The sequence below is a fragment of the Dysidea avara genome, chromosome 7, assembly GCF_963678975.1.
Source record: "Dysidea avara chromosome 7, odDysAvar1.4, whole genome shotgun sequence".
Classification (NCBI taxonomy): Eukaryota; Metazoa; Porifera; class Demospongiae; order Dictyoceratida; family Dysideidae; genus Dysidea; species Dysidea avara.
In genome coordinates this window covers 1,188,533-1,216,082 of record NC_089278.1, presented here as the reverse complement: position 1 = coordinate 1,216,082, position 27,550 = coordinate 1,188,533, and the positions used below count along the sequence as shown (strand labels likewise).

Sequence of the window (27,550 nt, the reverse complement as noted above, 5' to 3'; positions counted from 1 at the left end):
ACCATATGCCGTGACTAATAGCCACTGGTTACGTCATCACTACTTCCGCCGGTTAATGGTACGCGTTAAATAAGATTAGTGGGCACTAAATTGAATGCTTGCAATGGAGACGGTCCTTTCTTCGATATTTCCAGACGGAAATGTTACAAAGTGAGAACTAAAAATAGTGTTATCGTGTATTAGGCAGATGTTTGCTTTTTCAGCGTCTCGGAACTTTCCTCCTACCTGCAGAAACAGTTAAATGATCTCGAGCAACGAGCGAGTAAGTGAACTCTTGTGATTAGTGATGGGTGGGTTCACTGTATTAATGCTAATCCTTTACCACCCGGTATCGGTTTAGTGGGGATTTTAAAAAGCTATAAAGCCACAATGGAGCACAAATATTTGTATTCTAATCTGAGTTCTAACCTTTAAAATTAAATTCCCAATACTTTTGTGCTAAGAAAACAAATATCTCAGTGCCAAGGTAGTCTCATGCATATTTGGGTGGGCACCCACCCATGTTAAAAAAAGGGGAAAAGGTGATTTGGACACATGATCAACTAGTGCTAAGTTTTAAGTATGTTATGTGTAGGTATTACGTGCAGTTCGTAGTTGTGAGACCCAACAAAGGATAATGCTTTTGCCTTTTTTATAGAACCAAGCTAAATGATGAGTTAGTAAATCCCTCTTGTTTGTTCCAGCCTTGGGATTCACAGCTGAGCAAGACCTGACTTGTTTGCATTTTTCTCAAACTTCATTTTTATGTCTTCTTTGTTGTCTAGAGGAAAAAACAGTGCCTACATATGAAAAATTACAGGCTCTCGTTTCATTGATCATAAATCATTAGTGCAACAGGCTAAAAGTTAGGACTTATGTCATTGCATTCATCGTGAACTGGAGCATTCATCAAAGTACTGTACATTTTTTTGGCCTATAATAAAGTTATGATTTGCCGGAACATAACCAAACTCATAACTCATGTTTGCTTTGTGGCAAGATATTCTTTTACTCTCCTTAAGAGGCGAATCGATATTCCAATTCAAGTCTTCTTCCACTGTTTACTGAAGCAATTAAAATGTGTGTAAATTTCTTTTTTGTAATATGTATTTTAAACTTAATGTATTGCAATGGCTGGAATAAACATAAAACAGTAAACAATGAACCTGGAAAATTTCTAGAATTTGTGTGTAACTAGACTGTACAAAATGTATTTATTTGGTGGTGTCACTGGTGTGCTGTTGCTGTGCTATATTTTGCTGTTGCTTATTAAAGTGTGTTAATCAGATAACCAGTTGATAGTCACTCTGGTTGGGCTCAGTATTGTGGTCTTCATAACAATTAAAAAACAAAACAAAAAAAAAAAACAATTGTGTAGATTTTTGCTCAGCGGGTCACATCTGTCATGATGAGTACAGTACAATTACATTCAGTATCATAAGTAATAGTTTAGGTGGGACAGTTTTGAACGTATGGATCAACCATGTTATATTAGATGTTAACTGTCAACATTTCTATTATATCAGCATGTGAATACACCAACAACATTTTATTTGCTGTGCTGTCAATTGACCTCATAAGAGCTATGTCAATTGTGATGTCTATCACATGTTGAGCAAATACTTGTGTTATAGCAATTATATGGAAGGACTATACAATAGCTAAGAGTTTCTTTACTTCTTCAGAAAATATTCCGTTTCTCTTTCATGCTCACCTTGCACCTGAACTGGCACTGATTTCTGTTACTTTTTTATTGACCAAATAAGTTTCTCTTACATAAATTCATCATCATCATTGCATATTGTAAAACAGTATACAATAAATATTCTAACCATAGTTCCATAATCAGGCAGCAGACGTGAGTGGTTTGAGCCTAGCCCGTCTTAAAATAATTTATGATGATCAACCTGATAGTGAGACCACTTCAAATGTGTGTGGCACAGGAGTCAGTCCGTAAGTGTGTATCACCAATTTTTGGCTTTTACATAAGAAATAGTGTCCGTCTGTCTGTCTGTCAATCACTTCCTTCAAGCTTTAGGTATCAAGTCACCGTGTCAGTGTGTCATCATCATCAAAAGTTTCTATCTCTCCTCTTTCACTGGTATTGGGTGTAGAAATTTAACAGCAAAGTTATTATGATTAGATAAAGAGTTGTTAATGCTCAGTAGGACTTTCTGCCTTATTTGTTTTGTTAGTTAGTTGGAATTTCATAGCTGTGCATATATTACTACTACTTCTGTTATATGTTAAACACTATAGTACTTGCTACCCTTACTTCAAAAAATCAATGTGGCGACTATTCAAACTAGTGCTTGAAAAATAGCAAACGGTATACCTTCCATAAAAAGTATCACGGTATTACTAAATATCACGGTATTACTAAATATCACGGTATTACTAAATATCACGGTATTACTAAATATCACGGTATTACTAAATATCACGGTATTACTAAATATTGTATGTCGGTATAAAAAAAACAGGCGGTATCAAAACTGGTATGACTTAAATATCACAGATTACTAACAATACTGGTATATCACCCAGCTCTAATTCAAACTTGTCCACCACTCAATTCTCAAAAAACAATGTTTAAGCCCTTATTTTCAAAATTAATTGTGTCACCATTCAAGTGCTGAAGTGCGGCATTTAATATAGCAGTAACATGTAAAATTATGACATTGCATAATACTTTAGCTTCTTGTATGAAAAACTGCATTGGGATCATAGTTATTTTATAGTACTAATAACACGTTTAGACGTACCTTTCCAGGGGACCAAATAACTAAAACCCTAACCCTTTCTCTTTCTCAGGTGCTGCAGTTGGTTGCAGCAGTCCGGCAGAGCGGGCCATGACAGATGGTAGGATTGGTCCATCTCAAGTTAGCTGGGACACTTGGGCTAAGTTTGGCAAGTGTATGATTGACCCAGCCACTGGGAGGTTTTACTCTACTACAAACTTTAGCTCAGTGAGGGCCAACACTTGCGTGTGCAAAGGTGAACACTAATAATTTGTGGGAGTTGGTTTATGTAGTATACAGGCAAGTGGATGTATGAAGTGACTCTTCAGACTTCAGGCCTGATGCAGATCGGTTGGGCTACACGACAGTGTCAGATGACTCTAGAGGTTACTAGTATTTGTAGTTGTGCTTGTGTATACTGTGATTTCTTAGAATGGAGTGGGGGATTCCCCTGATTCATTTGCTTATGATGGCTACAGAGTGGTCAAGTGGAATGGACCAGCATCCAAATATGGAGAGGTGAGGTGCTGTGTTTCTATATATAGTATCATATTTATTCTCATATTAGGAATGGTGTGCTGGTGATGTAATTGGTTCTTGTATTGACGTAGACAGTGGTACAGTAACCTACTACCGGTCAGTACGTTGGTATTTCTGTCCTAATGTCACTATTTATATTGACCAGGAATGGAAAGAACCTAGGTATTGCATTTCGTAACATCCGCCAAGGTCCCGGGTTTGCTTACTTTCCCGCCATCAGCAATGGACCAAGGGAAGAGTGCACTGCAAACTTTGGCAACACACCATTCAGGTAATGTGTAATCTTTTAGGGATAAACTGTTTTGTGATTTGGCTTCAGTAACATAATTTTGTGTAATTTTTTTGAGGATGCATGAGATACAGCATTGGTGGTGCTGCTGCTGTTGGGGATGGAACTTTGAATAAAAAAATCCTTTAAAACAGCAGCAAATTCTCTCTAAATTTTCTAGCATAATTGTCCATTGTGGCAGCACTGTACATACTCCATGCCATTACATAATTATCATATGTGATGTGTGGTTTATGTCAATACTTTTCTTGTGTATAAGAAGTGATAGCTTTTTCAATATTTTAACACTACAATTGATGATTTGACGAGGGCCTGAAAGGCCCGAAGTTAAATCGAGATTATATGAGTGAGATGAGCAAATGTAACACTGGTATTTCCTCTTACTACACATTATATCACAGCGATTAGTAGCTCTAGGTACAATAAACTAATAAATAGAAAATAGTCCCATATCCGGTACACATGCGTGTCCACTTCCACTTGTGAATTTTGCTGCTCCAAGAGTAGTCTATCCTATAGAGCAAATGACACGGGATGGGATTAATGAATTTCTGGGTTGGGCCAGTGTTACATTTGCTCCAGTGTTACATTTGCTCATCTCACTCATATAATCTCGATTTAACTTCGGGCCTTTCAGGCCCTCGTCAAATCATCAATTATATTTCGTGAGATTCGCTGCATGTAACACTGGTAGAGTTTAAAGCATACAGCCTATGCAGCGAAACATGCACATACAATTAGTTGCCCCCTTGAAGTGCAATTATGTATACCAGGGAGGCGTACAATATGTCTCATAATGATTTCAGGAAGCAATACTAATACGATACAATATTATGTCTACTGATACAGGTGACATTGAGTCCACTGATACAAATGGCACGGAGTCCAATAACAAGTATGGCACAGAGTCCATTGAAAACTATGGCACAGAGTCCAAATTGAGGTGATATGGAGTCTTATCTCTTATTGCGTGGCTGGAGTAAAGTCTGAGCATAGCCGTTCTCATGTGAAGGACGGTAATAAAATCTTCTGAAAGTAGAATCTGTACTCCAGTCTGCTGTACGAAGAATGTCTTTGATATGCACTCCTTTTTCTGAAGCTGCTGTACTGGAGGCTCCCCTTACTGAATGGGCCTTAAAAATGTTAGTGTCAACTCCTGCTCTCCCTAAGACATCCTTCAGCCAATGGGCAATGCGTTGTGAGCTTACAGGATCATGTGGCTTAATATACGATAGAAACAAAGGTTGAGGGCTGCTGGGTTCCATCTTCCTGTATTGCGCTGTGGCCTTCTCATATTGCCTCAAGCACTGCACAACGCACAGTCGGCTATCCTGTGGAAAGGCTCCAAACATGACCTCCTTAGGTGGGGCTCCCACGACTCTCTTCTTCCCTAGGGTTGGCAGCTGAAAAACTACTCTTTCGGGTCGGTAGAGGCGATACCTTAGGTCCAGGGCCTGAAGTTCTGAAACTCTACTGGCCTCCACCAAAGCCATTAATAGAGCTAGTTTCTGGGTTAATTGTTTCAGGGCTAATGAATCATTCTGACCCATAGATTTAAGGTGTTGCACAACCGTATCGACATCCCATGTAGTCACATATCTTGGTTGAGGTGGGCGTAGATTGTGGATACCTCTAAAAAGCCTTGATACTAATGGATGCTTGCCAATGGGAACTCCTTCGATATGATCATGAGTTGTTGATACCGCTGATCTAATGGTGTTAATTGTTCTGTATTGCAGACCCTCCTTGTACAAACTTGTCAAGAATTCTAAGAAGTACTTCACAGTGCATGAAAAGGGATCCACCTTCCGTTCAGTGCACCAGCCGACCCATCGCTTCCAAGCACTCTGGTAGGCAACATTTGTGCCTCTACTCCATCCGGCGGCCAACAGTTGGGAAGTTTCTTCTGAAATTCCTTCTGCCGTCTGTCTACGCCTGATAGCTTCCAGGCGGCTAGTTGGAGCTGTCCTGTCACAATCAGTGGATGGGGCTTGCCGGAGTGGTCTGTCAGAAGCACTGGGTCTGCAGGTAGGATCAAGGGAAAGTCTATCAGAAGCTCCAGCAGAGCTGGGTACCATGGCTGGGACCTCCACACTGGTGCTACAAGTACCAGCAATGCCTTGTCCTCTCTTACTTTTTTGAGGCATTTCCCGATCAGGCAAAATGGGGGGAAGGCATATCCCTTCCAGTTGGTCCAGGTCAACTGCAGAGCATCTGCTCCTATCGCCTCTGGGTCTGGTCTCCAGCTCACGAATTTCTCTAACTGGGTATTTAGGCGTGTGGCAAAGAGGTCCACGTCGCACGTGCCAAAAGTCTGCATGAGGAGCTGGAAAGTTGCCCGTTGTAGTTTCCATTCTGCTGTTGAGTGGATGGTCCTGGATTCCTCGTCGGCTATGCAATTGTCTATTCCTGGAAGGTGTTCTGCTACCAGGGTTAAATTCCTCTCTAAACACCATTGCCACAGCTGAATCGCTAGGTTGCTCAGCTTCAGGGAGTGAGTCCCTCCCATTCGATTCACATAGAAGATGGCTGTTCTGTTGTCCATCTTTATCAGAATGTGAGCATTCCTTGTGGACTTGGCGAAGGACTTTACCGCAAAGGTGGCTGCCAGGAGCTCCAGGTAATTTATGTGATTCCTGTTCTCTACCTGTGACCAGAGGCCACCTGTCCTCACACCGGTACAGACTGCTCCCCATCCCAGCATCGAAGCATCCGTTTCTATGGTCATGTCGGGTTCCTGTGACTGGATCTTCTTCCCGGTCAGTAAATTTGTCCTGATGGACCACCAATCCAGATCGAGGGCTGCTTCCTGGTTCATGGTTACTGTTGTTTCGAATGACTGGGATACTTGTAGTGTTTGATTCTTCAGCCGTTGTAGGCCTCGGTACCAAAGTGGGGCTTGATGTATTGCTGGTATGGTTGCTGTCATCTTGCCTATTAGCCTGGCCAGCTGGCGAAGAGATAGTGATCCTGCTTGTTGTACCCTCCTGCATGTTGCAGATATCTGGGCCACCTTCTCCTCGGTGAGTCTGATTGACATCTCCTTGGAGTCTACCACAAAGCCCAAGAACTGAATTGACTGGGTAGGCAGCAGGAGTGATTTCTTCTTGTTGATCACAAAGCCTAGTCCTTCCAGGAAGGCTGTGGTCTGGCTCAGTTGCCTCTCTAATTCGTCCTTCGACTGGGACATGATCAACATGTCGTCCAGGTACATTATAATCCGTACACCTTGATGACGTAGCCGAGCTAGCACTGGCTTCAGGAGCTTTGTAAAAACTCGGGGGGCACTGCATAGTCCGAAGGGAAGAGACTGGAACTCGTATGTGGTCTCCTGCCACATAAAGCGGAGGTACCTTCGGTGGCCTTCCCAGACCGAAACTGAAAGGTATGCGTCCTTGAGGTCTATTGAGGCCATCCAGTTGTCCAGTCTCAGCAAGTCCCTCATCATACTCAGGCTCTCCATCTTGAAATGTATCTCCATCATAAACTGGTTCAATGGCCTCAAGTTGATCACTGGTCTGTGTGACCCATCCTTCTTCGGGACAACAAATATCCTGCTGAGAAACTGGTTCTGGCAAGGCGTCACCATTTTTATTGCTCCCTTCAACAGCAGCTTGTGTACTTCTTCCGTTATTAGGTGGCTGTTCTTCGCTTGTATAACTCTGGGTGGGACCCTCTGGATTGGGGTTGATGCCAGTTCCAGCTTGTAACCCTTGACCACTTGTAACACCCATTGGTCGGCTGTAATCTTTTGCCAGTTGCTCAGGCAGTATGGCAGGCGGCCAGCTGGGGGGGAGGGGGGGCTGGGTAAACCAGGAATAATGGTATCCAAAATAACTGATGAAATGTTGTTTGTAGAAGTTACAGTATTTGTGTGTATGCATACTGTCTCTGGAGTCTGTTCGACTACTGCTGGCTGGGGTTCCTGACCTTTGCTCCTGGGTGTGGTTTGAATGGCTTTGCAGTCTTTGATGGTCGGTAGTACGGCTTTTGGCGCCTCTGATTCCTGCTTCTGTACCTTGCAGGGGCGCCCTTCTCCAAAAAACGTCTGAGGTCATTAGGGTCACGATCTGGTCTGTGGCGCTTGGGCACTGGTTGTTTACTGCCGTATGTGCTCCTTGAAACCTTTGCTAGAGCCTTTTCCTCTTCCATCCGCTTGGTAGCTTTCTCCAAGAACCCCCCACTGAAGAGTGTTGCTTCGTTCTGCTTCTGCGTGTCTCCTGGTGGAGTGCTTTTGGGGTTAACACGGGCCCAAGCCACTCTCTGGCGTTCCTCAGTGATTGAGTGAGACGCACTTCCCAGTAGAATTAGTACTCTCTGGATCAGCAGGATCACTTGCTCCGATGTAACCTCAGATTGTTGGTTAAGTAGATCGGACCAAAGGCAGGTGAGGGGGCCGGCCAGGTTAAGTATTTGGTCCTGTACCTTATAAAGAGCCTTCTCGGTTCCAAAATGAGGGTCCTTTCCTGCCTGCTGAATTAGCTTCTTTACCTCTTCATCTAACTTGGGGGTGCATAGAACTGGGCAGTCAGGCTTTGGGAAGTCTTCCATGATTTGGTGAAGTTCCTGCTCCTGCAAGGTCCGGGCGAAGTGTTTTTCCAGAAACTTATTGATGGTTTCGCCAGCATCCCATTTCTTATCGTCCTTGACTGTTGGGTCAAACTGGACGAGCTCTAAAGATTCTCCTTCATCTAGTAGTTGAATGGTGTCCTCATCCTCCATTGAGCTGTCCTCCCCCATCCTCTTCCTGGCCCTGCGCACTTGAGGAACCAGGCTGGCCCAACACACTTGTGGAACCAGAGAGGGGTTGGCCCGACACACTTGTGGAACCAACGGGAGGCTGTTGTGGGTTGTACATGGCAGCAGTCATGGGCGAAGCCGTCGGCGTTCCCCAAAACGGCATGAGGAAGGGAAACTGGCCATTGAAGGATTGCCAGGGCCCTCCGGACGTCGCCTCTGCATTGGGCGTTGTAACTTTCTTCGCCACGTGGCCGCCATCTTCCAGACGTTTGATCAGCAAATTGCGTAGATCTTGGTCATCCAGTAGTTCCGCAACTCTCTTATCGCGTTCTGTTCTCTCTTCGTTGGTTATCCCCGCGTCGGGGGTATCTTTACCGTCAGACGCCATTACGCGAGCTACTAACGAGTGTGCAGCAAAAAGAACAAGAGGAAGTGGACACGCATGCGTACCGGATATGGGACTATTTTCTATTTATTAGTTTATTGTACCTAGAGCTACTAATCGCTGTGATATATTGTGTAGTAAGAGGAAATACCAGTGTTACATGCAGCGAATCTCACGAAATATAATGCACTTTGTTACTTGGTGATATACAGTTTCCATATATAGGTACCCGATTGAAGGGTATCTCCCTTTACAAGACCCTCCACACCTTATGCTACAGCAAGCTGCATTCCTTGTTGAGTGTATCAAGCGACTTGTCTTCTACACTGCACCTGAAAAGGTAACTCCCTGGTAGAGTGGTTTAGTGATAACCTAGCTACACACTACAGATGGATCAGGCTAAGGTGCTCTCAATTGATACAGTGAAGTTGATAGTGATCTATCACTTGTTGGAACAACTAGCTCCATTACTGGTATGTGTGTTACACACACCATTGTCACTCAAAGTGAGGTCGACCTAGCAACCAACCTAGTAATCAACTTAGTAACCAACCCAGTTTCTGTTCATGAGCAATCATCAGATGACATTGAGTGATAATTGTCTTTTATTGTGGCCACTTTTGACTCACTATTTTGTGAAATTGGGTTCAACTGTACTTCTTTGTGTGTATGCAAAACTTTAGGCATACAATTAACTTTCAGTATACAAAGTCTAAGTGATCCCCAGAGGTTTATGCTGTACAGTGCTAATGACATGACACTTGACACTTGTAGCACAACTCCTACACTATTGCTGAAGTGTGGTTGCCATTTCTGCTGAAGATTAGTTCTGTTCCTAAGCAAGAAAACGAGCCTGCACAGCTCAAGAAATTCCTTGAAATTATTTGGAGTTGCTTAGAGGTAAGATGCAGCAGACCCTTGGAAATAGAAAGTTTTATGTATTGTTTTTGTGTAGGACAATGACTTGAAGGTGTCCCTTGAGCTAACATTTGAGCAATTGTGCAGCTCCTACGCTGCTTCTCCAGTCACAGCCGACTTTCATCAGCAGGTACTGTGTAGTGTATAGTAGTTGTGTTGATGTCTGTGTGTGTGTTGTGTGTGTGTGCAGATTGCTTATCTGGAGTTAGCCTTGTCTTTGTTGAAACATCCTCAAACAAGAAAGCTGTTACTACTGTTAACACCGTAAGCATCTATGAATACTATGTTTATACTACTTACCGTATTTCCTCATATAAAAGCCCGGAATTTTATTTCCTTCCCAGCATTTTTGACCCGGTCTGTAAATGAATAGAGCCTTTATTTGAGACCAGGCATTTATTTTCAATTGGTCTGACCGATCCCCAGTGTTTAATCGAATTCGGGTGGTGGTAGGGCGGGATTACTGTAATAGTAAGTAAACATACAAAACAGTGATACAGTATGTTGACGATATACACAAGTGTAGGCAAGGCTGGAAAATAGTTGTAACATAGATATATATGCGGACTCGCTCGGACTACTCACATGATTACCTGTAGTACAGAAGGCTCTAAACTCAAGAATGAAGAAGCAGCAGCAACAAGAGAAATAATTAAAGCCATTAACAGTAGGCTCAAGCAATAACCCGGGCCTCTATTAGAGACCAGGCATTTATTTTCTAAAGGCGCTGGAAACCCCCCCGGCTTATAATCGAGACAGGCATTTAATCGAGTGCAGCTTTTATGCTAGAAAATACGGTACACACACACACACACACACACACACACACACACAGCAAAAGCAAAGCCTTCAGCTGTCGCTATGCGGTCACACTACCCAGTGGCCAGCACCTGTGCGCTACTCAGGTGCTATGAGTCTGCGCAGGCATGCCCTCCTGGGGCAGGACTAGTAACCCGCAGGAGGCTGGGAATTGAAAGGTTCCAGGTTCAATTCCCAGCTTGGTCACTTTGGTGTTGGTGTTGTTGTTGTTGTTGTTGTTTCCTTGAGCAAGAAACTTTACTCCAGTCTACCCAGCTGTTAAAGTGGGGACTTGGTGGCCTAGTACCAACTGGGGAAGCAGCCCACCCAGCTGTAACATCAATGGGTACCTGGTGTAAACTGGGGAAAAAAACACACACACACACACACACACACTCACAACACAACACACACAAAGCAAAGTAAAAGCCTTTGGCCACTGTTTAATAGAATGGCATGCCTACCCAGTGGAACAGCACTGGGACACCTGTCAGGTGTTATGAGTCTGTGCAGGCAAATCCTCCTGGGGCAGGGCTGGATTAGTAACCTGCAAAAGGTTGTACCATGTCTTAGGTGAAGGTGTGGACATCCCACCTGGACCTTCACCCACTATGCAAGGCATGGACAGTTGGGCATTTGCTTTCCCAGTTATCACCAGATCCCAGCTGGGTTAATCGAAGAATAATAGATAACATGGGTTTTTGGCTGTGTTGACGTTCATGCCAATCAATTTTTAGCATTGCCATGTCATCTAAATCATTTCATCCATTTCTTAGCTTTTAAATTCACAACTTTTTTTACCCTGGATTTTTGGGGGGCTGTACCCTTTTTATAGCTTGGCTGTTTTGGTATAGATTTATTTGTCATGTTAGTTTAGCTCAGCCATAGTTACAGAATATTATTTGTCATGTTAGTTTAGCTCAGCCATAGTTACAGAATATTATTTACAGTTTGTAAACACTGAAATTTCTTGAAGCAATGCAATCTATTGGTCTTGTTACAGTTTCAAGGAGAAGTTTGTGTTGCTGATGCATGTACGTCAACCTCAAGACTTGTCTGGCGTATTAAGTCAAGTTTGGTGGGAAGACTGTCCCATCCCTGACCACCCAGATGTGTCCAAGGAGAAATTTGGACTGCTGTGCAAGCAACTGCAGAAGAACTTATTCAGTGAGCGTTAATAGTTGTGGTTGCAGTAGTGATAATATACCTCCTCACCTCTCTTCAATAGGTATTTCATCTCTTCAAGTAGAAGTATTGAAACAACTGTTACAAGAAGATGGAAAGGTATTTCTGTTATAGCACATGTGTACATGTGTGTTTTATTAGAAGATTATCATGGTTTGTGTGTGTTGTGTGGGTGTGTGTGAGCATGCGTGCATGCGTGTGTGTGGGGGGGTGTGTGTGCATTATTACACGAAGGCTTTTATTAATTTTGTAGGGATCTGAACGATCAAGCAGGTCTTTGTTTCTTCCCAACTTGAGAAATTTGATAGTCATGGTAACAAGCAGTGCTTATAGGGTAAGAGATCGTAATACACATAGCAACCTTGTATGGATGTCATAATGTTATTATTAGTAAAGGATAAAAAGTATAGTTTGTGATATATTATTGGTGCTAATATAATAGGATCATAAGAAGTTATCAATCTATGTAAAGGAAAACTAGTTGGTTCTTGAATACATTTAGGGAGTGTGTATTAACTACATAGTCTGCTATACTGTTCCAATAATCCACAACTCTAATTCAGGGGTGTAGGAAGATATTTAACTTATGGGTGCCCGGTGTTAAAGCTGAAGACCAAAAAAAAAAAACTTTTAATTAAAAAAAAAAGGTTGCGAGTGTGACTGCTTTATTAGAGTCATTGACTGCTCTATTAGAGTATCTCAATCTTTTCAGTAATATATAGTACAGTGTGCTGACACTCATCAGTTATGCAACTGGAAATATTTATGGGTGCCCAAGCACCCATGGCACCCATGCTTCCTACGCCCCTGTAATTGAAAAAATAATATCTTGCTCTGGTTGTAGTGTGGGGCTTGAATGTGTTGTACATGTGACCTCTTATATAAGTGATGAAGGAGACCTTTAATAATCAGCAAAGTCAGTGTATTAGCAATACTCTTCTGGTAAAGCCTAATATCATATTCAAACTCGTGTTAATTGGGCTTTGTTCTTCAAGCTCCGTACTCTATTAAATGGCTGATATTACTATGGTTACTACTCACATGGAAATAAATATTATTGGTCCAAAAGTGGGAATGAGGTAATACCATATACGTATTTACAGCAAGTTGTTGTGGGTTTTGTTGCTATAGTTACTGTTGCTATGGTTGTTGTGCTTCATTCACAGGGAGTAGTAGCACGTCCACAGGTCATTATGACAAGTTTGTTCTTCTCTTTGTACAAAGCCACAAAGTTCTACTGGGGTCGCCACATGATGGCACAAAGTGCTGAAAAAGCTATCAGATTTAGTGGTCAGCCATTTTAGACCAGTGACCTCCTCTAATATCACCTTACACAATAGATGCTTGTATTAACAATGGAAATGTCTTTCTGAACATTGATGGTGAAGAAAATCGTGGCTACAGAAATCTGCCAAGGTTGTGACAATGTTGTAAGAGTGTGTGTATGGTATATGTATATCCTTATTAGGATTGGCGGTTCTGTTGCTGATGTGAAGAAGTGGATTGAAACTGGAGCACCAGTAGATTTGATGGGTAAACTACAGATGCTAATCGGTGACTCAGGATCCAGTAATCTTCAGAGGCTATTTGCTGGTTTGATATTGTCACTAACCATAATAGTCTATTTTAAGATGTCATGTTGTGTAGCAAGCCAACAACAGTACGCATCAATGAAGAACAAACCAGGTGTTGCTGCAGCAGCTATTTCCAGCACCTCTGACACTACAAAGCAGTGTGAGGATGAGTCACTGCTCTATCTTCTCGACTGTTTGATGATGTTGTACTCGGCTGCAGTACATAGAGTACTGCGAGAGGTGAGAACCAGTCTAAATAATTGTGCATTCTTCTAGAGATATACTGATGAGTGGTGATTGTACTTACATGAACAAGCTTTTTGTGTGCTTACAACATTTTATGACAGACTTTCACAAATACTGTACCTAATGCCACCACTTTGAATGGGAACAAGTAAGAATTCATCAATGAAGTTTTTGTTATTGTCCAGTTCACAATCTGTCTCACATGACATAATGACTGATACTAATAACTGATCCAAGTCTACACACATCCAAACTCTACCTCAGTAGTGTTGTCAAGGTTACAATCAATAATGTACAGAATGATTGGCCTAAAATGTTACCAGTAATTCAAAATATTGACGTGCATCACTTGACAATATTTTTTTTACATGTCTCACAACTGAAGTGTTAGTGTTCATTGTCATTTCAGCAATGCTGCACATCTGTTGCCATTCTCAACCAATTCTCTACCGCTCTGTCAGACATGTTATCCAAGACAGGCAAATGCTCACCCCAGGTAGGGTGATTTAGAATGTCAGTCCGTCAGTCAATCAGTCAGTCATGATGTGGGTGTATCATGTGTATTGTAGGATAGTGAAGTTAATGATGTGCTGATGAAGACAAGAGAGGTGTTCACTAAACAATGTTTCAACTGTACCCGTAACGTTGGCTGGCTAGCGTCCTCACTGTTTACTGAGGTGACTGTACAGGGAGGTTGTGACATATGTTTAATGTGGCATACTTCTAGGACAATTTGGAGGCTGTTGTGTGGACGTTGAGCTGTACTCTGCGTACACTGCTTTTTCAGTCTGCAAAAGGGACGTACCTCAGTGCCGTCCCGGAGTGTTACATTCGTACTGTCTCAGGAGCTTACAATGCAGCCTGTTTGTTCTTCAAGCCAGCAAGCATGTTCTCTTCTTTGCCAGGTATATATAGCAGAACTACAAACCTTCAAAGTATATGAATTTGCTTAATAATCGAAACCCATTATATAGAGCCTACTCTAATCTAATGATTTTTTGGTGTTTTTGTGTAGATCAGTCAATTTTCATACAGCTTGCTCTATTTTATGAACTAGAGTAAATACCAAGGAATTATGAAAACTGTTAAATTTACAGCCGTATGGTATGAGAAGTCAAAATGTTTTCTAATTGAACAACATCTTTTGGCACACGAGGGTCAGACGACACAGGGTCAGACAACACAGGGTCAGACAACACGAGGGTCAGACAACACGAGGGTCAGACAACACGAGGGTCAGACAACATGAGGGTCAGACAACAACACGAGGGTCAGACAACAACACGAGGGTCAGACAACAACACGAGGGTCAGACAACACGAGGGTCAGACAACACAGGGTCAGACAACAACACGAGGGTCAGACAACACGAGGGTCAGACAACAACACAAGGGTCAGACAACAACACGAGGGTCATACAACATGAGGGTCAGACAACACAGGGTCAGACAACAACACGAGGGTCAGACAACAACACGAGGGTCAGACAACACGAGGGTCAGACAACAACACAGGGTCAGACAACAACACAGGGTCAGACAACATGAGGGTCAGACGACACAGGGTCAGACAAACAGGGTCTAGCTATTTGCATCTCACATGACCAGGCCATTGCTTTCTGCTAAAGGGAAACAAAGTGGTTTAGTCATGTGAAATTATTGTCTGATGAATCATCAAACACTTCACATGTTCACAACAGATTATCATTTTGTGCTGGAGCAGATGGCAAGTTTTCTCTGTACTCATTGTAATGACCCAAGGATCATTAATCCTGGTGAGATGTCTCAAATGTGGATCCCTTTAAATGTTGTTGTGTATTACAGATCTTCAGGAATCATTTATTGAGAGCCTTGTCGGCTTTGTATGCCATAAAGAGTCTTTGTTGGCACTAGAAAAACTCCCATTAGAAAAGTGTGCCATATTCAAATAGTATAATTTATAGTTTTCGTAAATACTCACAGCCGTAAGATTTTACTACTGACAATAATGGACACATTTTCTAAAAACTCTTGGATATCATCAGCTGGATTGCTGGCAAGATTCTGGAAGGTACAGATGAGATTATGTTTGAAGAGAAACATCTTTTTAGTAGTTTTCATCAAACTTAGGGTGATGGTTTTGCTAGTAACACTTCAGACCTTGTTCTTGACTGGCTGAGCTCTGATCCAGAATTATGTATGTGTACCATCCATCAATCTGTGTACTTTACTACTACTTGTGTGTTCATTATTTACAGACCTGGTGGCTGCTAGATTAAAAAGTTAGCAACGATAATGTGTAGTATCTGTGTGGATTAATGTGAACACCTGAGGACACCTACATAATCCCGAAACTTAGTCAAGGTCCTAAAGTATCCTTTAGTACAAAACTGACCTGGACACCTTGATAATCAGGACACTATTAGTTGGTCCCAAGGTGTCCATAGTATGCAGACTGTGTTCAGTGTTACATTACTATTGTTGCTCTACAGACAGGTGTCCCAGTCATGTGTTCCAGGAGCATCTCGCTGAGATCTGTATCACTGAGTCAGCCAGTAGCATCCAGTTCATTAATGGTTTACTGAACCAACTCAACTTGGTGTTCTCTGAGGTTATGAGTCTAGTTCAAACGGTAATAAGTTCTGTTCTAACCTGTCCAGTTCGTTATATCTTGTCCCCCAGCTCCATTCTGCTGAGAATGGGCCATCCCCTAAACAACTACGCACTTGCACTACGTGTTACAACATCACTGTCAGTTTGTTAAGGGTAAGTGATCTCTTGTAATGTGAAACACATTTTGAATACATAATTGTGTCCCTTTATCATGCCATCTTTGTATTGTGCAGTGACACGTATATATCATTAACTCTTTTAGTATCTCACATGCAGTTACAAAAATTTGAACCACTATTCCCATCAAAATATACACACATATTATACTTACGAAATACTAAATAACCATGCAGGATATTTGTAAAATCGTAGATTGATTATAGAAATAAATTGACTCCAGATAGAAGCAAGACCATCCTCACAACATAGCGATGCAGTTAGATGTTCACTCACAGGGGCGGATCCAGGGGTGGGGGGGCACAGGGGGCACGTGCCCCCCCTTAAAAAAATGTATATAAGATTGAGATACTCTAATAGAGCAGTCAATCACCAATCACTCTAATAAAGCAGTCACAGTGTTCATGGGGAAGTGTAGTTTACTTAGGAAGCTATAAATAGGATTTTATTTTACATAACATATGTGATATAATATATTTGGTAAAGGATGACTAGCTATTATTGTTGTGACCTTTTTTTTTTTTTTTTTTTTTTTTTTGCTCTTCAACTTTTTTTCAGCAAGGTGCCCCCCCTCTTTCCAGACTCTGGATCCGCCCCTGACTCAGTCCTTACTTCAGGCTAAAATAATCTGAGGTTGATTGCTATCTGGCTGGTGGTGATGAAACTTTCTCATCAATAAATGTAGGAGACTCTACAATTGGGTTGCTGAGTAAAGAGAAACCAGCCCTTCCTTACAGCATGGTGATGCAATTGAATGTCCACTCAATCTGTACTGCAAGTTTGAGGAGGTTTTAGAAAGTGATGCAAACGTAATGCAGCAATGGGAAGGGAAGAACAGTAAAGATGATTATGATGATATTAAAGCTGGTCGAGCATGCAAGCTCCCTCTTTTGGAACAATTCTTTTTAACTTTGGTTCGTCTTCATCTGGGATTGCTGGAATTGGACTTTGCTAATAGATTTGGAATTTCAGAGTCTGTGTCTAGAATCATATCCACATGAATCAATTTAATGTTCCACAATTTGAAAGCTCTTGAGCATTACCCACGATGGCACCATAGATAATATACGAACATGGATTGGAAACGCCCGTATTATTGGCGTAGTGATGTCATAGACCATCCTCGTTACGGTGCAGGTGGAACATTTTGCATTTCTTGTAAGCTACAAATACGTGTTTGTTGGTTACAGCTGGGTTACAAAGCACCTACACTAATCAGAGGCTGGACTGGTTATGGATACTGGGGAGTAGCAAACAACAGCGTAACGAGATGCAAGTTAAAAAGGTGAAGTATAGCATTTCATAACGGTTGGGCAAATTTCCTGAAGAAATAAAAAGTGCAGCATCGTCTGTTTGCTGTTCTTAACTTCACTTGTAGCAGGTAGAGTGGCTTTAGCTAACCAGGTATCCAATGTTTCACTCTATACTCAGACTGTTTGGATAAAACGACAGAAAACAGGCACTACTTTGGGCAATTGTTTTTACCCAAGTTGAACAAGTCTTTGGCTAAAAATTCATTTCAGTCTATCAAACATTTATTTGGTTGTGGCATAGAGGCTATGTTAAGATAGCTGGTAAAGATGCTGCTGAAATATTTGCTAACGCGTACCTGCCAGTATCCACCTGCCACCAACGATATTCCCTCCAATGTCCACCAAACATACAGTGTTCTTGTTCAGTACAAAACGCTACACAATAAACAATGTAAAAGGAATGTCCACGCCTTGAAACTAGCCTTCAAACAAGCAAGAGAAAGCCAAACAGCCACCCAGTACATTTCAACAAATTTCCCAATGTATTGGTACACCATAACTAGGATAGGTAAATAATTTAATGGGCGTTTCCAATCCATGTTCATATATTATCTATGATGGCACATTGTCAAGAAATATATTTTAAGAAAGATTATCCAAACACGAGATTGATCATTAATGCAACAGAATTTCCGATTGAAAGACCTTCATCACTGTTATCACATATTTACACTGATAATGAAACATTTGAATCATAATGGTTAAGACCATTGAATATAATGGAGGGGGAGTCATTGTAGACCATCATTGTACACACAATTCATCACATTTAATAGGAATAAATGTACCACCACTCATCTTGGGCAAAGGAGGGGATCCATAAGGACATAACTACCATCACTAGTACTATCACAACAATGTCTCGGTATAAAGCAATGGCTAGTAACCGCACCTCCATACCACCGCTCCAATCCATCACATGTTGCTTTTCCAGCCATAGCGGTACAGACAAACCTTTTTCGAAACGAACACAAGGATGCTCACTTGTGCACCACTTGATCTTGTGCACCACTTGTCTTAAAATATTTACTGACCACCTTGTCACCACAGCTTAATTATCTTAACAATAAAACCAGCCTGATATGTAACTGAATGGTAGAGGCAGCTACCATCTCCATTCACTGAGTTCCTTGCTAAGTTCAGATTTTAAAGTACCATATGTAAGGGCATCGTCTTGAATGTACTTACATGAAGCACTACGTCATCACATCCCTGGTTGTGCATGGCCCACTACAGCTAACTGTATCCAATGACTTGGTATTACTAACTGGTCATTTGACACTACCTGGTGGCTTGACACTACGTGAGAATTTGACACTAGCCGATGATTTGATACCACTAGTAGGCTCGACAGTATTTGATCGCTTGACATTATCTGATGGCTTGACACTATCTGACAGCTTGACATTATCTGATAGCTTGACATTTTCTGATGGCTTGACACTATCTGACAACTTGACATTTTCTGTTGGTTGACATTATATGATAGCTTGACATTTTCCGATGGCTTGACATTATCTGATAGCTTGACAAATGGCTTGACATTATCTAAAGGCTCTGACTGATTTCACACTATCTGATAGTTTAGTATTACCTGGGGAATTGGCATTATATTCTGATGACTTGACATTAGGTGACAGTACTAGTTCAGCAAAATTCAATGGCTCAAAGTTTCCATTGTGTTCAGAAATGATGACACAGGGTACAACTGTAGGTAAATAAACATTGAAATAAAAAGCACGTGCTTTTGAAATAGCTCCTGACATAAATTGCTTGTTGTACTAAACATGCTGCACAAACAGATCATCTACTGGTGACCAAACAACAAAGTCTCACCAAGGGAGCTTTGCCACATGCACTTGGGTCTGGATCTGGTAATAATGGTAAGCATTAGAATTTGATAAATAAAGCTTGACATGTTTATCTTCGATACAAAATGAGGTCTTCTCTCTGCAAACATTGCAATCAATTTCTGTTTACACAAAATTGGACATTTTACGTCTCAACACCCTTTATGGTATGCATTGTTCTGAAAAGGTTCAAAAACAATCCCATCAGGGCTAGCTGCCAGCCAAGGTTCAGAAGAATCCATGAACAGTCCACATGGTTCCAGTTATTTCTGTCCCATTTAGTTTACAGTAGTTCTTATAAGACTCAATGGCATACTGTTCGTGCCTAATGCCACACTGCATGGCTATAGTGATAGTGGGGGTAGGGTGAAGCTTCTTTACAAGAAAAGATCTGCAGCTAGTACTATTTTTTTCTATGAAAAACTTCTTTCATCGTAGATGCTGTAATCCTAAGTTTACATTCATTGTACCAAACTTCAGAGCTGTATTTACCCCGTGTATTGATCTCCAGTTCATGTATGGCTGTTACATTAATGGAAACATATAAAGACCTCACCTAATGATCAATATCTGCAGAAAGATTGAAGCTCTCCATCGGGTGTTCATCCTCACTATACAAAACATAGTTGTGATCATGCTGAACATGTAGTTAACACCAACATGTAGTTGCTTAGCTACAAGCTCTTCTTGAAATTTACGTTTCTTTTCTACAGCTCGAGACAATTTCTCTTCTTTCTCCTTAAAAAGCTCTTCTCTGCTCTCTAATGGAGCAGGTTCATTGTCAATCATTTACAAGTAACCAGAGGTCCCATGCATATTTATCAATGACTTGGCTTGAGCAGCTTTTCTTCATCTCACTGTATGTTCCTGCTGAGTGCAATGCCTTATCAGCTGACTGCACTTTAGTCTTTCTCTAAGGTGACGTGCCTTGTTTGGGTCAATCATTCTGCTGGACATTGAACGGCAATCCCATTTATTGACAGAATGCAGTAGAATGCAGTTTGGGTCTTTTCTCAATACCATATACTTTCTTAGTTAGAGTGACTTCATCTGTAGGGCACCCAACAAGATTGTGTGGGGTGGGTTGGTTCCACACTTGAAGACATTCTGTATATCCTTTTTTATCTTCTTCTTGTAAACTGCTGCTAATAAAGTCTTCCAAGCAGTACAATGTTGCAATTGCATGGTTGCAACACCCAGTTATCCCTGCAGGACAGGTACAATATGCCACTTTAATTGAGCAAGATGACTTGCATGCAAGAATGGCAACATGATAATAACTTTTTTTTCATCAATGCTGACACTCTAGATATGACGATGCACACCATATCTTCCAGATGTGGCATAGGATGGTACTTGAGGTCTTGCACTTGAGGTCTTGCACATGGCCATCGTGGAAAATCTGTAGGCTTTGTCCAGCGTTCTAGTGTATTCAGTCTGCATGTATAGTTCCTCAGTAGACTCCTTACTGTTATGACAAATGTGCTCTAAAATCTGCTAAATTTTCCAGGTAGCTGACTATCTTCCTTGGTACTTCCTCTCCACCGAGAACTTAAAAGTTTCATCAAATGAGATCTGTGGAACATCTATCAAACTTTTTGTCCAAAGGGGATCATCAAGTTTTAGAAGTGATTTTAATAATCTCACTGATTTTAATTCCATCTTTTCACAAGCCAAATTGGATAGCTTTCTTTGACTGTTCACATCCTTGTCTGGATCAACAAGCAGGTGGTTCCACCCAAACTTGATACAGCATTCAACCCTACATAAAATACAAATACAATTTGCTACAAGGTAGCACACTTTCATTATATAAACGAGCTCTTTACCATACCTTTGAATGAGCTTGGGTTTCTTTCCTGTTACCGGAGCACCTCTACATGACAGCCACCTCTCAAGCTGCACGACATTAAGTTCACAGGGTTTGTTTCCATGCAAGGAAGCACCTGGAATATCACTCTCTTCTAAAACATACAAGTCGCCCGAGTCATTGGCTTCATATTCATTCATATTTCGCTGCCATTGGACGTTATTTTGAAACTTGCTTATTATATGTTTCTGGTCCTACCAATTTCCCTAATTGACCAGGTGACCAGGCTTGTTTTTTTCTTCTTTTTTTTGCAACTTTTTGATGTGGTACACTACATTTGACATAGCAGTACATGGAATTAAAGAGAAAGAAAACAAAGTTAAATATTTATAAAGAAAAGAGTGCACAAGACATGAAAACCTTTCAACAGTTATGAATAATTATTATTATTTTATGGTGATTGCACAATTTATTCATCAAAAAATGACCAGGAAGAGGACCAGAAACGCATAATTAACTTTTCATGGTAGTTGTACCACTACTGTCACTTTCCATTCCTATAGACACTGGAGATGTTGGCCACTAGAGCTCCTGAAGTGTTCCTAGATCCCAACCATCCTAACTCCAAGATCACTCTGGATAGGCTAGTTGAGGTAGCAGCCATTACATTAACCATAAGAGGTCTCACCACCAATTGTGTTGGTCTAGCTGCTTATTCAGGTGCTCAACCGTATGTCAGCCGGGAGTGCATTGTTTGATAAGCCTGTTCTGAACAGGCTGGCTGGTGAGTGTAGACGACAAATTATGTAGCACATTATCAATGTAATTGTGCTACTAGGTACTGACAAGATAGAGAAGACATCAATATTATTTGCTGTTAGTGGTATACTCTTAGAAGTCTGTAAACAGCCTCCAGCAAAAGAAAAGTAAGTGAATCACATGTGCATTATAAGACTATTGAGTAAGTGTTGCAGTTTTGCGGATGCAAGCCAAGTCATCGTTTCTTATCCTGGTTTCAAGTTGAGTTCTTTTGAACAATTGTTAGCAGTGGCTAGAGCTCATTATAAATTGTGTCAGGGAACACTACCAAGAGGTAGGCCTGATGTACACTAGCATAATGTCATTACATACTGCCTTATGTGTTAGGTCGATGGATGGCAAAAATTAGTCATGAAGAGGTTAAAAAACTAGAAAGATTTATAGCAAGAATTAAAGAAGCCTCTAACTCCAAAGACTTCACTTCAGCTACTTCACAAGTTAGTTTTTACCGACACACTAACTGTATTGTTGTGTTGTGTTGTGTTGTGGATGATAGGACTCTGGGGAGGATACATGTTCCATCTGTTGTGCTTATCCACTTTCAGTCCAGTTTGTACCATGCAAACATCAGTCTTGCAGGTTTGTAGTTGACAATTGTTACTGTACACGCAGTATTTTTCATGGGATGTATATGACTTTTGAATGGCCCTATTTCATTGCATTTGCATTGGAATACCTTCGACTTCTAGTGTGACATCTCATAGTAAAATACTGTGTGTCATGTGCTTCTATTTAATGCACTGCTTGTTGTGCCATTGTAGGGATTGTATTACTCGTCATCTGTTGAATAACAATAAATGTTTCTTTTGTCAAGCACCAATTCAAGACGTGAAAGAATTGACTAAATAACCGTCTTCTAAAACTAAATACAATTTAAATTAATTTTTAATTATTAGTGTATGCATGAATAATTTCCTATATTGCAGTTACAGTCCGTGGTTTATCACCAGCTGTTGGGTTTTGTTACTGAGTCTTTTTCTTAACTTGTTAGTTGCATCCTTGATTTTTGAAATGGTCTCTTTTGTTTTGCTGTCATATTGGTGGACCTTCAACTCCTGGAGGGCACTGTGACGAGCGTTTTGAATTCTCTTGCACATGTTCACAATCAAGTTGGATGGTATAGAGCTGTCACAAAGATGTAAAACCTTTAGAACAGGAAAGAAAGGAACTAGTTCAGTGAAGACTTCAAAGTTTTCAGCACTACTTGAGGTACGATCCATTTTGAGACATTCGAGAGTAAAGTTTTGAAAGAGACTGCTTGCTAGCTCTTTGCTGCCGTCTGTCCCAATCTTGTTATCACTGATGTTCAACACCTTCAGGGCTTTGTTAGCCTGCAGGCTGCTGGCTATCTGAATGGCTGAGTTACCAATACAGTCAATACTGCTCATGTTTAGCTCTAGTAAAGTTTCATTACGAGCTAATCCTTCAGCAATGGCTAGAGTACCTTCAGGACCGATTCTGTTGCACCTAAGGTTTAGCAGTTGAAGGGATTCACACTCAAAGAACGAGCAGATAATTGGTTTTGAAAGAGGACTGCGTACAATTTTATTAGATCCCAAGTTTAGTTCAACCATGATGGGATTGATATTGATAGCTTGGGATATAGCATAGGCTCCTGCTGGACCAACACTGCAGTTAGCTATGTTGAGAGTGGTGAGTGTCTGGCTGACTTGAATAGCCAATGCCAAGTGCTGTGCCCCTTCTTCACCAAGTTTGTTGCTCTCCAAGTCCAGCAAAGTTAAGCCACTGTGAACATTTTTGACCCCTTCAGAGATGTATTCAGCCCCCGCAGAACCAATGTTGTTCTTGCCAAGAATAACACTTTGTAGTGTGGAGTTCTCTTGCAGCATCAAGCCAACACTCTTAGCACCATTGTCACTGATATTATTGGAAGAAAAATTCAAGTGTTTCAGAACTTTGTTGGTCTTGAGACATTCAGACAATTTCTCCACACTCTGATCCCCCAGTTGATTGTGTTTAAGGTTTAGTGTGTGCAGACTGGCTTGTGTGCTGAGCAATCTCACTAGTGGTGCTGCTGAGTTGAACTGAAGTCTGTTTGAAGTGAAGCTGGCAGATGTGATGACATGACGCTGCTTGAATTCAATCAGGACTCTCATTAGGATCTGAAGACCAGTGCCTCGTATGTAGCAGTTATCAAGACACAGCTTCCATTGTTTTGAGCTTTTGCAAATGAAGTGTGCAAGAGCCATCACATCTTGTGGCAAACAGATGCAATCAGAGAGATCAAGTGTAAACTCTGAGAGAAAATCTGAAGCTTCCTTGCACAGGCTGTCATCTTGGGTTTCATAACAACAGTGAAATATGTTAATGATCGTCTTTCTACTCTGTTTTAACTTGCTTGTGGTCTCTTTTTTCTCTACAACTTCCTTTACCAAATTTTGGAAAGCCTCAAACACAGCTTTACGAATGGAGTTTGACTTCAACTTAGTTAGTCCAGCATAAAACCTGCAGGCAACGTGGTAATCAGGGTTCGTCATGTTGCCTTTAACTGCTTTCTTTACAAAAGGTGATGGCAGTGTTGTCAAGTAATGTGCAGCAAGAAATTCCTGTGTTGTCAAGTGAATGAAACTAAAAGTTCTACTCTTTCCTGCCAGGACAGTGTGGTGTGTGATATGGAGCAAATTCAGCCCATCATATTCATGTGGGATTTGCTCTCCAGGACATGATTTTGATAACTCCCCCTCACTAAACACCAACTGCCGATTTTGAATCCCTAGTAAAGCCAATTTGCAAAGTGACCAATACTTGCTCCTGATAGAGTAGGGTAATTTCTCAATGCTCTGAAGATATTGCATCGGTGGGTGTCTGGTGTTTTGCATGTAATTAAACAAGAAGTTGAGAATGAACTGATGGTACAATTGAGTGACGGTGGCCGGTAGTCTATTCTGCAGTTTGAACAAGTGTACTACAATGGACAAGTTAGCAGGTACTTGACACAGATTGTACACGTTGGGGTAGAGATCCAGTTGACGTGCCAACTCTCCAGCTTTTGGTGGTTCCAAGTTTACTGCTATGAATTGATCAATTTGTTCAGGATTGAAGCCGGTTATGACAATCTTCTTGGACGTCACTGCATGAAGTTCATGTGAAACAGATCGTCTGCATGTCACCAGAACTGTAGAATTTGGTAAGCACCTTCCTTGAATGATTTCAGCAAAGATGGACAAGCGGCGTAACTTCAAAGGCAGTTCATCATATCCATCTAGGATAATAAATGTACCTTCTCCACCACTAGAGGATATTGCATCAACAGCTGCTTCACCGACTCCCTGAAACTGATAATATAGCAACTGCTTCAAGTCAACACTCTTTTGAATGTTAGGATCCCTCAATGTGATCATGAGTACCAAACAATAGCACTGCAGAAGACTCTCATCTGACCAACGTTTGCAAAGCTCTTGTGCCAAAAATGTTTTACCAATACCAGCATTGCCTTCAACAAGAATCACTTTTGCTTCACTTTGTAGGTGGTAGTGAAAGATATCCTCTAAGTCAAGTGATTTGACATCGTGTACGAAATAGTGTTCATTGTTTAGTGCTTCTTTACCACCAAATTCAGCATGAAGGGTGTCATACATGGTCAAGTTAAAGTACTTGTCACTGGTAACTGGCGGCCATATTTGATAACCCAGGTTGGTTTCCTTCAAGTACCTGGTCTTCAAGTTTCGCTGAAATATTGCAATACTAAGTGTAAACATGTCTTGTGCTAGAAAACGACGTAAACTAAGTGTCAAATTGTAGTGATATGAATTACCTAATCCTGGATGAAACCCGTAGTGTTCACTACTAACACCAGAACCTGTGGTGAAGTGTTAACTATTATATATCATAATGTGTTCAGTCCGCTTACCACTGGAAAGGTGTGTTGTAAAACAATGTGGCGAGCTTGGTGAGCTGCCAACGTTGTTGTGTAGACCTACACAAATAACAATACATGTGACATGGTCACTGATAACAACAAGCATGACAGGTGACTATTGAGGGAGGGTGCAGTTTGGGAGGAGAAAATATTCTGAAGGGAAACCATGCATATTATCTCGATGATGACATTTAGTTTATAAGAAGAGTGGCAAGAATGTGTCATGCACTCACTTGACATGTTATGGTACTACTGTAGATTTAAGCATGATATGTCTCATGAACAAACTGGTGGTGAATATATTGCATGTATTTCTATTGTACAAAGCAAATGGCAACTTGTTGAGTCCCTAACTTTCCACTAATGCATGCACACTAGTCTGATGTCCCTATCACATGAGGTGCAATCATATGTACATTCTGAAAATGTTGACTACCACTACTTTTGTCCAATACAATACTTGTTTATACTTTATCCAATGTTAACATCCTATATAAAAGTTTTGTTGAATACAACTGAAAGTGTATAACATCACATGCTCTCTATAAGGTGTATCATTCACTCTCATGCAAACATGTATTCACAAGGTGCAGTTATATACATCCTTAGGTTTCTCACTATAATAGCTACACATATATTATATACATCACTGTGTCTCACTTGGATAGCTACTGTAGAAACCAGCTGTGGTATATCCTGAAGCACACGGACTTGTAGTGTTCATTGCTAAGTGAAAAGAAAATACCAATGTTATTTAACCACTGACTGATAGCATGCATCACTGCAACAAAGAACAAATTGTACGGCAACAAAGTGAAGAAGTAATTTGCCTATCAATAACTAGTGACATGTCTTAATTATTATAATTGACTCACCGTGTGGACCTTTTGAGGCAGACAAATTCAACCTCATTCTAGGAGGAAAAGTGTTGCTGCTTGCTGCATGCAGTAGAGTAGTATGGGTATCATTATCCCTGCACCCCTGCTCCATCCTTAATTGACCACTACTGATCATAACTGATATACCTCTCTTTTATAACCAAAGTGTTATCTGGTGAGTATGGTAGGGATTTCCTTCCTTTTGTATGAAGTCATGTACTATGATGTAATGATTACCTCACAAATTAATACCCTTCAGTATCATCCATTTTAGATCAAGTTTATGATTAAAGGTTGCTAGTGCTTTGCTAGTTATCCACTGGTACTGCATAAATTAATATCTTCTTCAATTCCTTTATTTGATACCTCCTGTATCATCCCCTAGTTTCATAACATGCAACAGCACAAAGCATATACTAGAGATTTAAAGAATGGAACAATTCATACTAGATACGACCAATTTGTACATTCTTGTACACCTGACCATACCAGCTCTACTGTCTACGTAGTTAGCTAGAACTGTTTGAATGAAGCACTTAACTACATGTATAAATGATAGGGAATGTTATTGCAATCAGTTAACTTTGTCAACTCAGCAACTAAACTAAAATTAATGACCTTTTAACAGGATCATACGGCAATATCATCAAGTCTGTTTTGAAGCTGACACCTCACTGACAGCTAGTGTGAGCTGTGATGAATGATCAAGCTCTGAGCATATCATATGTGTATATACTTTATATAATACACCCCTTATAATGACATTATCATGTTCTGCTCAAGGAGTAGATAAGTTTTTTACAAATTTAATTGATAAGTGAGTATTAAAAAACAGCC

At 40.9% G+C, this 27,550-nt stretch overlaps 2 protein-coding genes across 4 annotated transcripts; one reads left to right on the top strand and one right to left on the bottom strand.

Moving 5' to 3' along the window:
* The first annotated feature begins 62 nt into the window (after nt 1-62).
* Nucleotides 63-22,880, top strand: LOC136260305 (E3 ubiquitin-protein ligase RNF123-like). Of its 2 annotated transcripts, XM_066053989.1 has the most exons (36): nt 63-150; nt 204-262; nt 2,794-2,976; nt 3,021-3,106; nt 3,153-3,239; nt 3,289-3,356; nt 3,406-3,531; nt 8,900-9,014; nt 9,064-9,147; nt 9,449-9,574; nt 9,630-9,722; nt 9,783-9,856; nt 11,394-11,557; nt 11,619-11,674; nt 11,829-11,909; nt 12,742-12,865; nt 12,916-12,991; nt 13,044-13,168; nt 13,223-13,389; nt 13,805-13,891; nt 13,965-14,072; nt 14,123-14,300; nt 15,095-15,169; nt 15,219-15,306; nt 15,357-15,444; nt 15,504-15,570; nt 15,632-15,655; nt 15,866-16,005; nt 16,056-16,139; nt 21,700-21,789; nt 21,845-21,920; nt 21,975-22,062; nt 22,111-22,229; nt 22,283-22,392; nt 22,452-22,534; nt 22,717-22,880. In XM_066053989.1, the coding sequence occupies exons 1-36, from the start codon at nt 95-97 to the stop codon at nt 22,802-22,804; spliced, it is 3,543 nt and encodes a 1,180-aa protein (XP_065910061.1). In that variant the 5' UTR covers nt 63-94; the 3' UTR covers nt 22,805-22,880. The 2 variants fall into 2 exon arrangements, with proteins under 2 accessions (XP_065910061.1, XP_065910062.1); XM_066053990.1 differs by lacking the exons at nt 63-150; nt 204-262; nt 2,794-2,976; nt 3,021-3,106; nt 3,153-3,239 and having other exon boundaries at nt 8,887-9,014.
* Nucleotides 22,719-26,838, bottom strand: LOC136260306 (NLR family CARD domain-containing protein 3-like). Of its 2 annotated transcripts, XM_066053992.1 has the most exons (5): nt 26,711-26,838; nt 26,496-26,561; nt 25,827-25,892; nt 25,731-25,775; nt 22,719-25,682 (listed from the first exon to the last, which is right to left on the bottom strand). In XM_066053992.1, the coding sequence occupies exons 1-5, from the start codon at nt 26,823-26,825 to the stop codon at nt 22,882-22,884; spliced, it is 3,093 nt and encodes a 1,030-aa protein (XP_065910064.1). In that variant the 5' UTR covers nt 26,826-26,838; the 3' UTR covers nt 22,719-22,881. The 2 variants fall into 2 exon arrangements, with proteins under 2 accessions (XP_065910064.1, XP_065910063.1); XM_066053991.1 differs by having other exon boundaries at nt 22,719-25,775.
* Between the last annotated feature and the right edge of the window lie 712 nt (nt 26,839-27,550).

Excerpts from the sequence above, each read along its gene's own strand:
- LOC136260306 (XM_066053991.1), bottom strand. The coding sequence starts at position 26,825 with ATGGAGCAGGGGTGCAGGGATAATGATACCCATACTACTCTACTGCAT. Across the intron at positions 26,562-26,710 it reads TGCCTCAAAAGGTCCACACG|CAATGAACACTACAAGTCCG; the intron begins GTGAGTCAATTA and ends CTTTTCACTTAG. Across the intron at positions 25,776-25,826 it reads TACAACACACCTTTCCAGTG|GTTCTGGTGTTAGTAGTGAA; the intron begins GTAAGCGGACTG and ends ACTTCACCACAG.
- LOC136260305 (XM_066053989.1), top strand. The coding sequence starts at position 95 with ATGCTTGCAATGGAGACGGTCCTTTCTTCGATATTTCCAGACGGAAAT. Across the intron at positions 3,240-3,288 it reads CAGCATCCAAATATGGAGAG|GAATGGTGTGCTGGTGATGT; the intron begins GTGAGGTGCTGT and ends TTCTCATATTAG. Across the intron at positions 21,921-21,974 it reads TGTTCTGAACAGGCTGGCTG|GTACTGACAAGATAGAGAAG; the intron begins GTGAGTGTAGAC and ends TTGTGCTACTAG.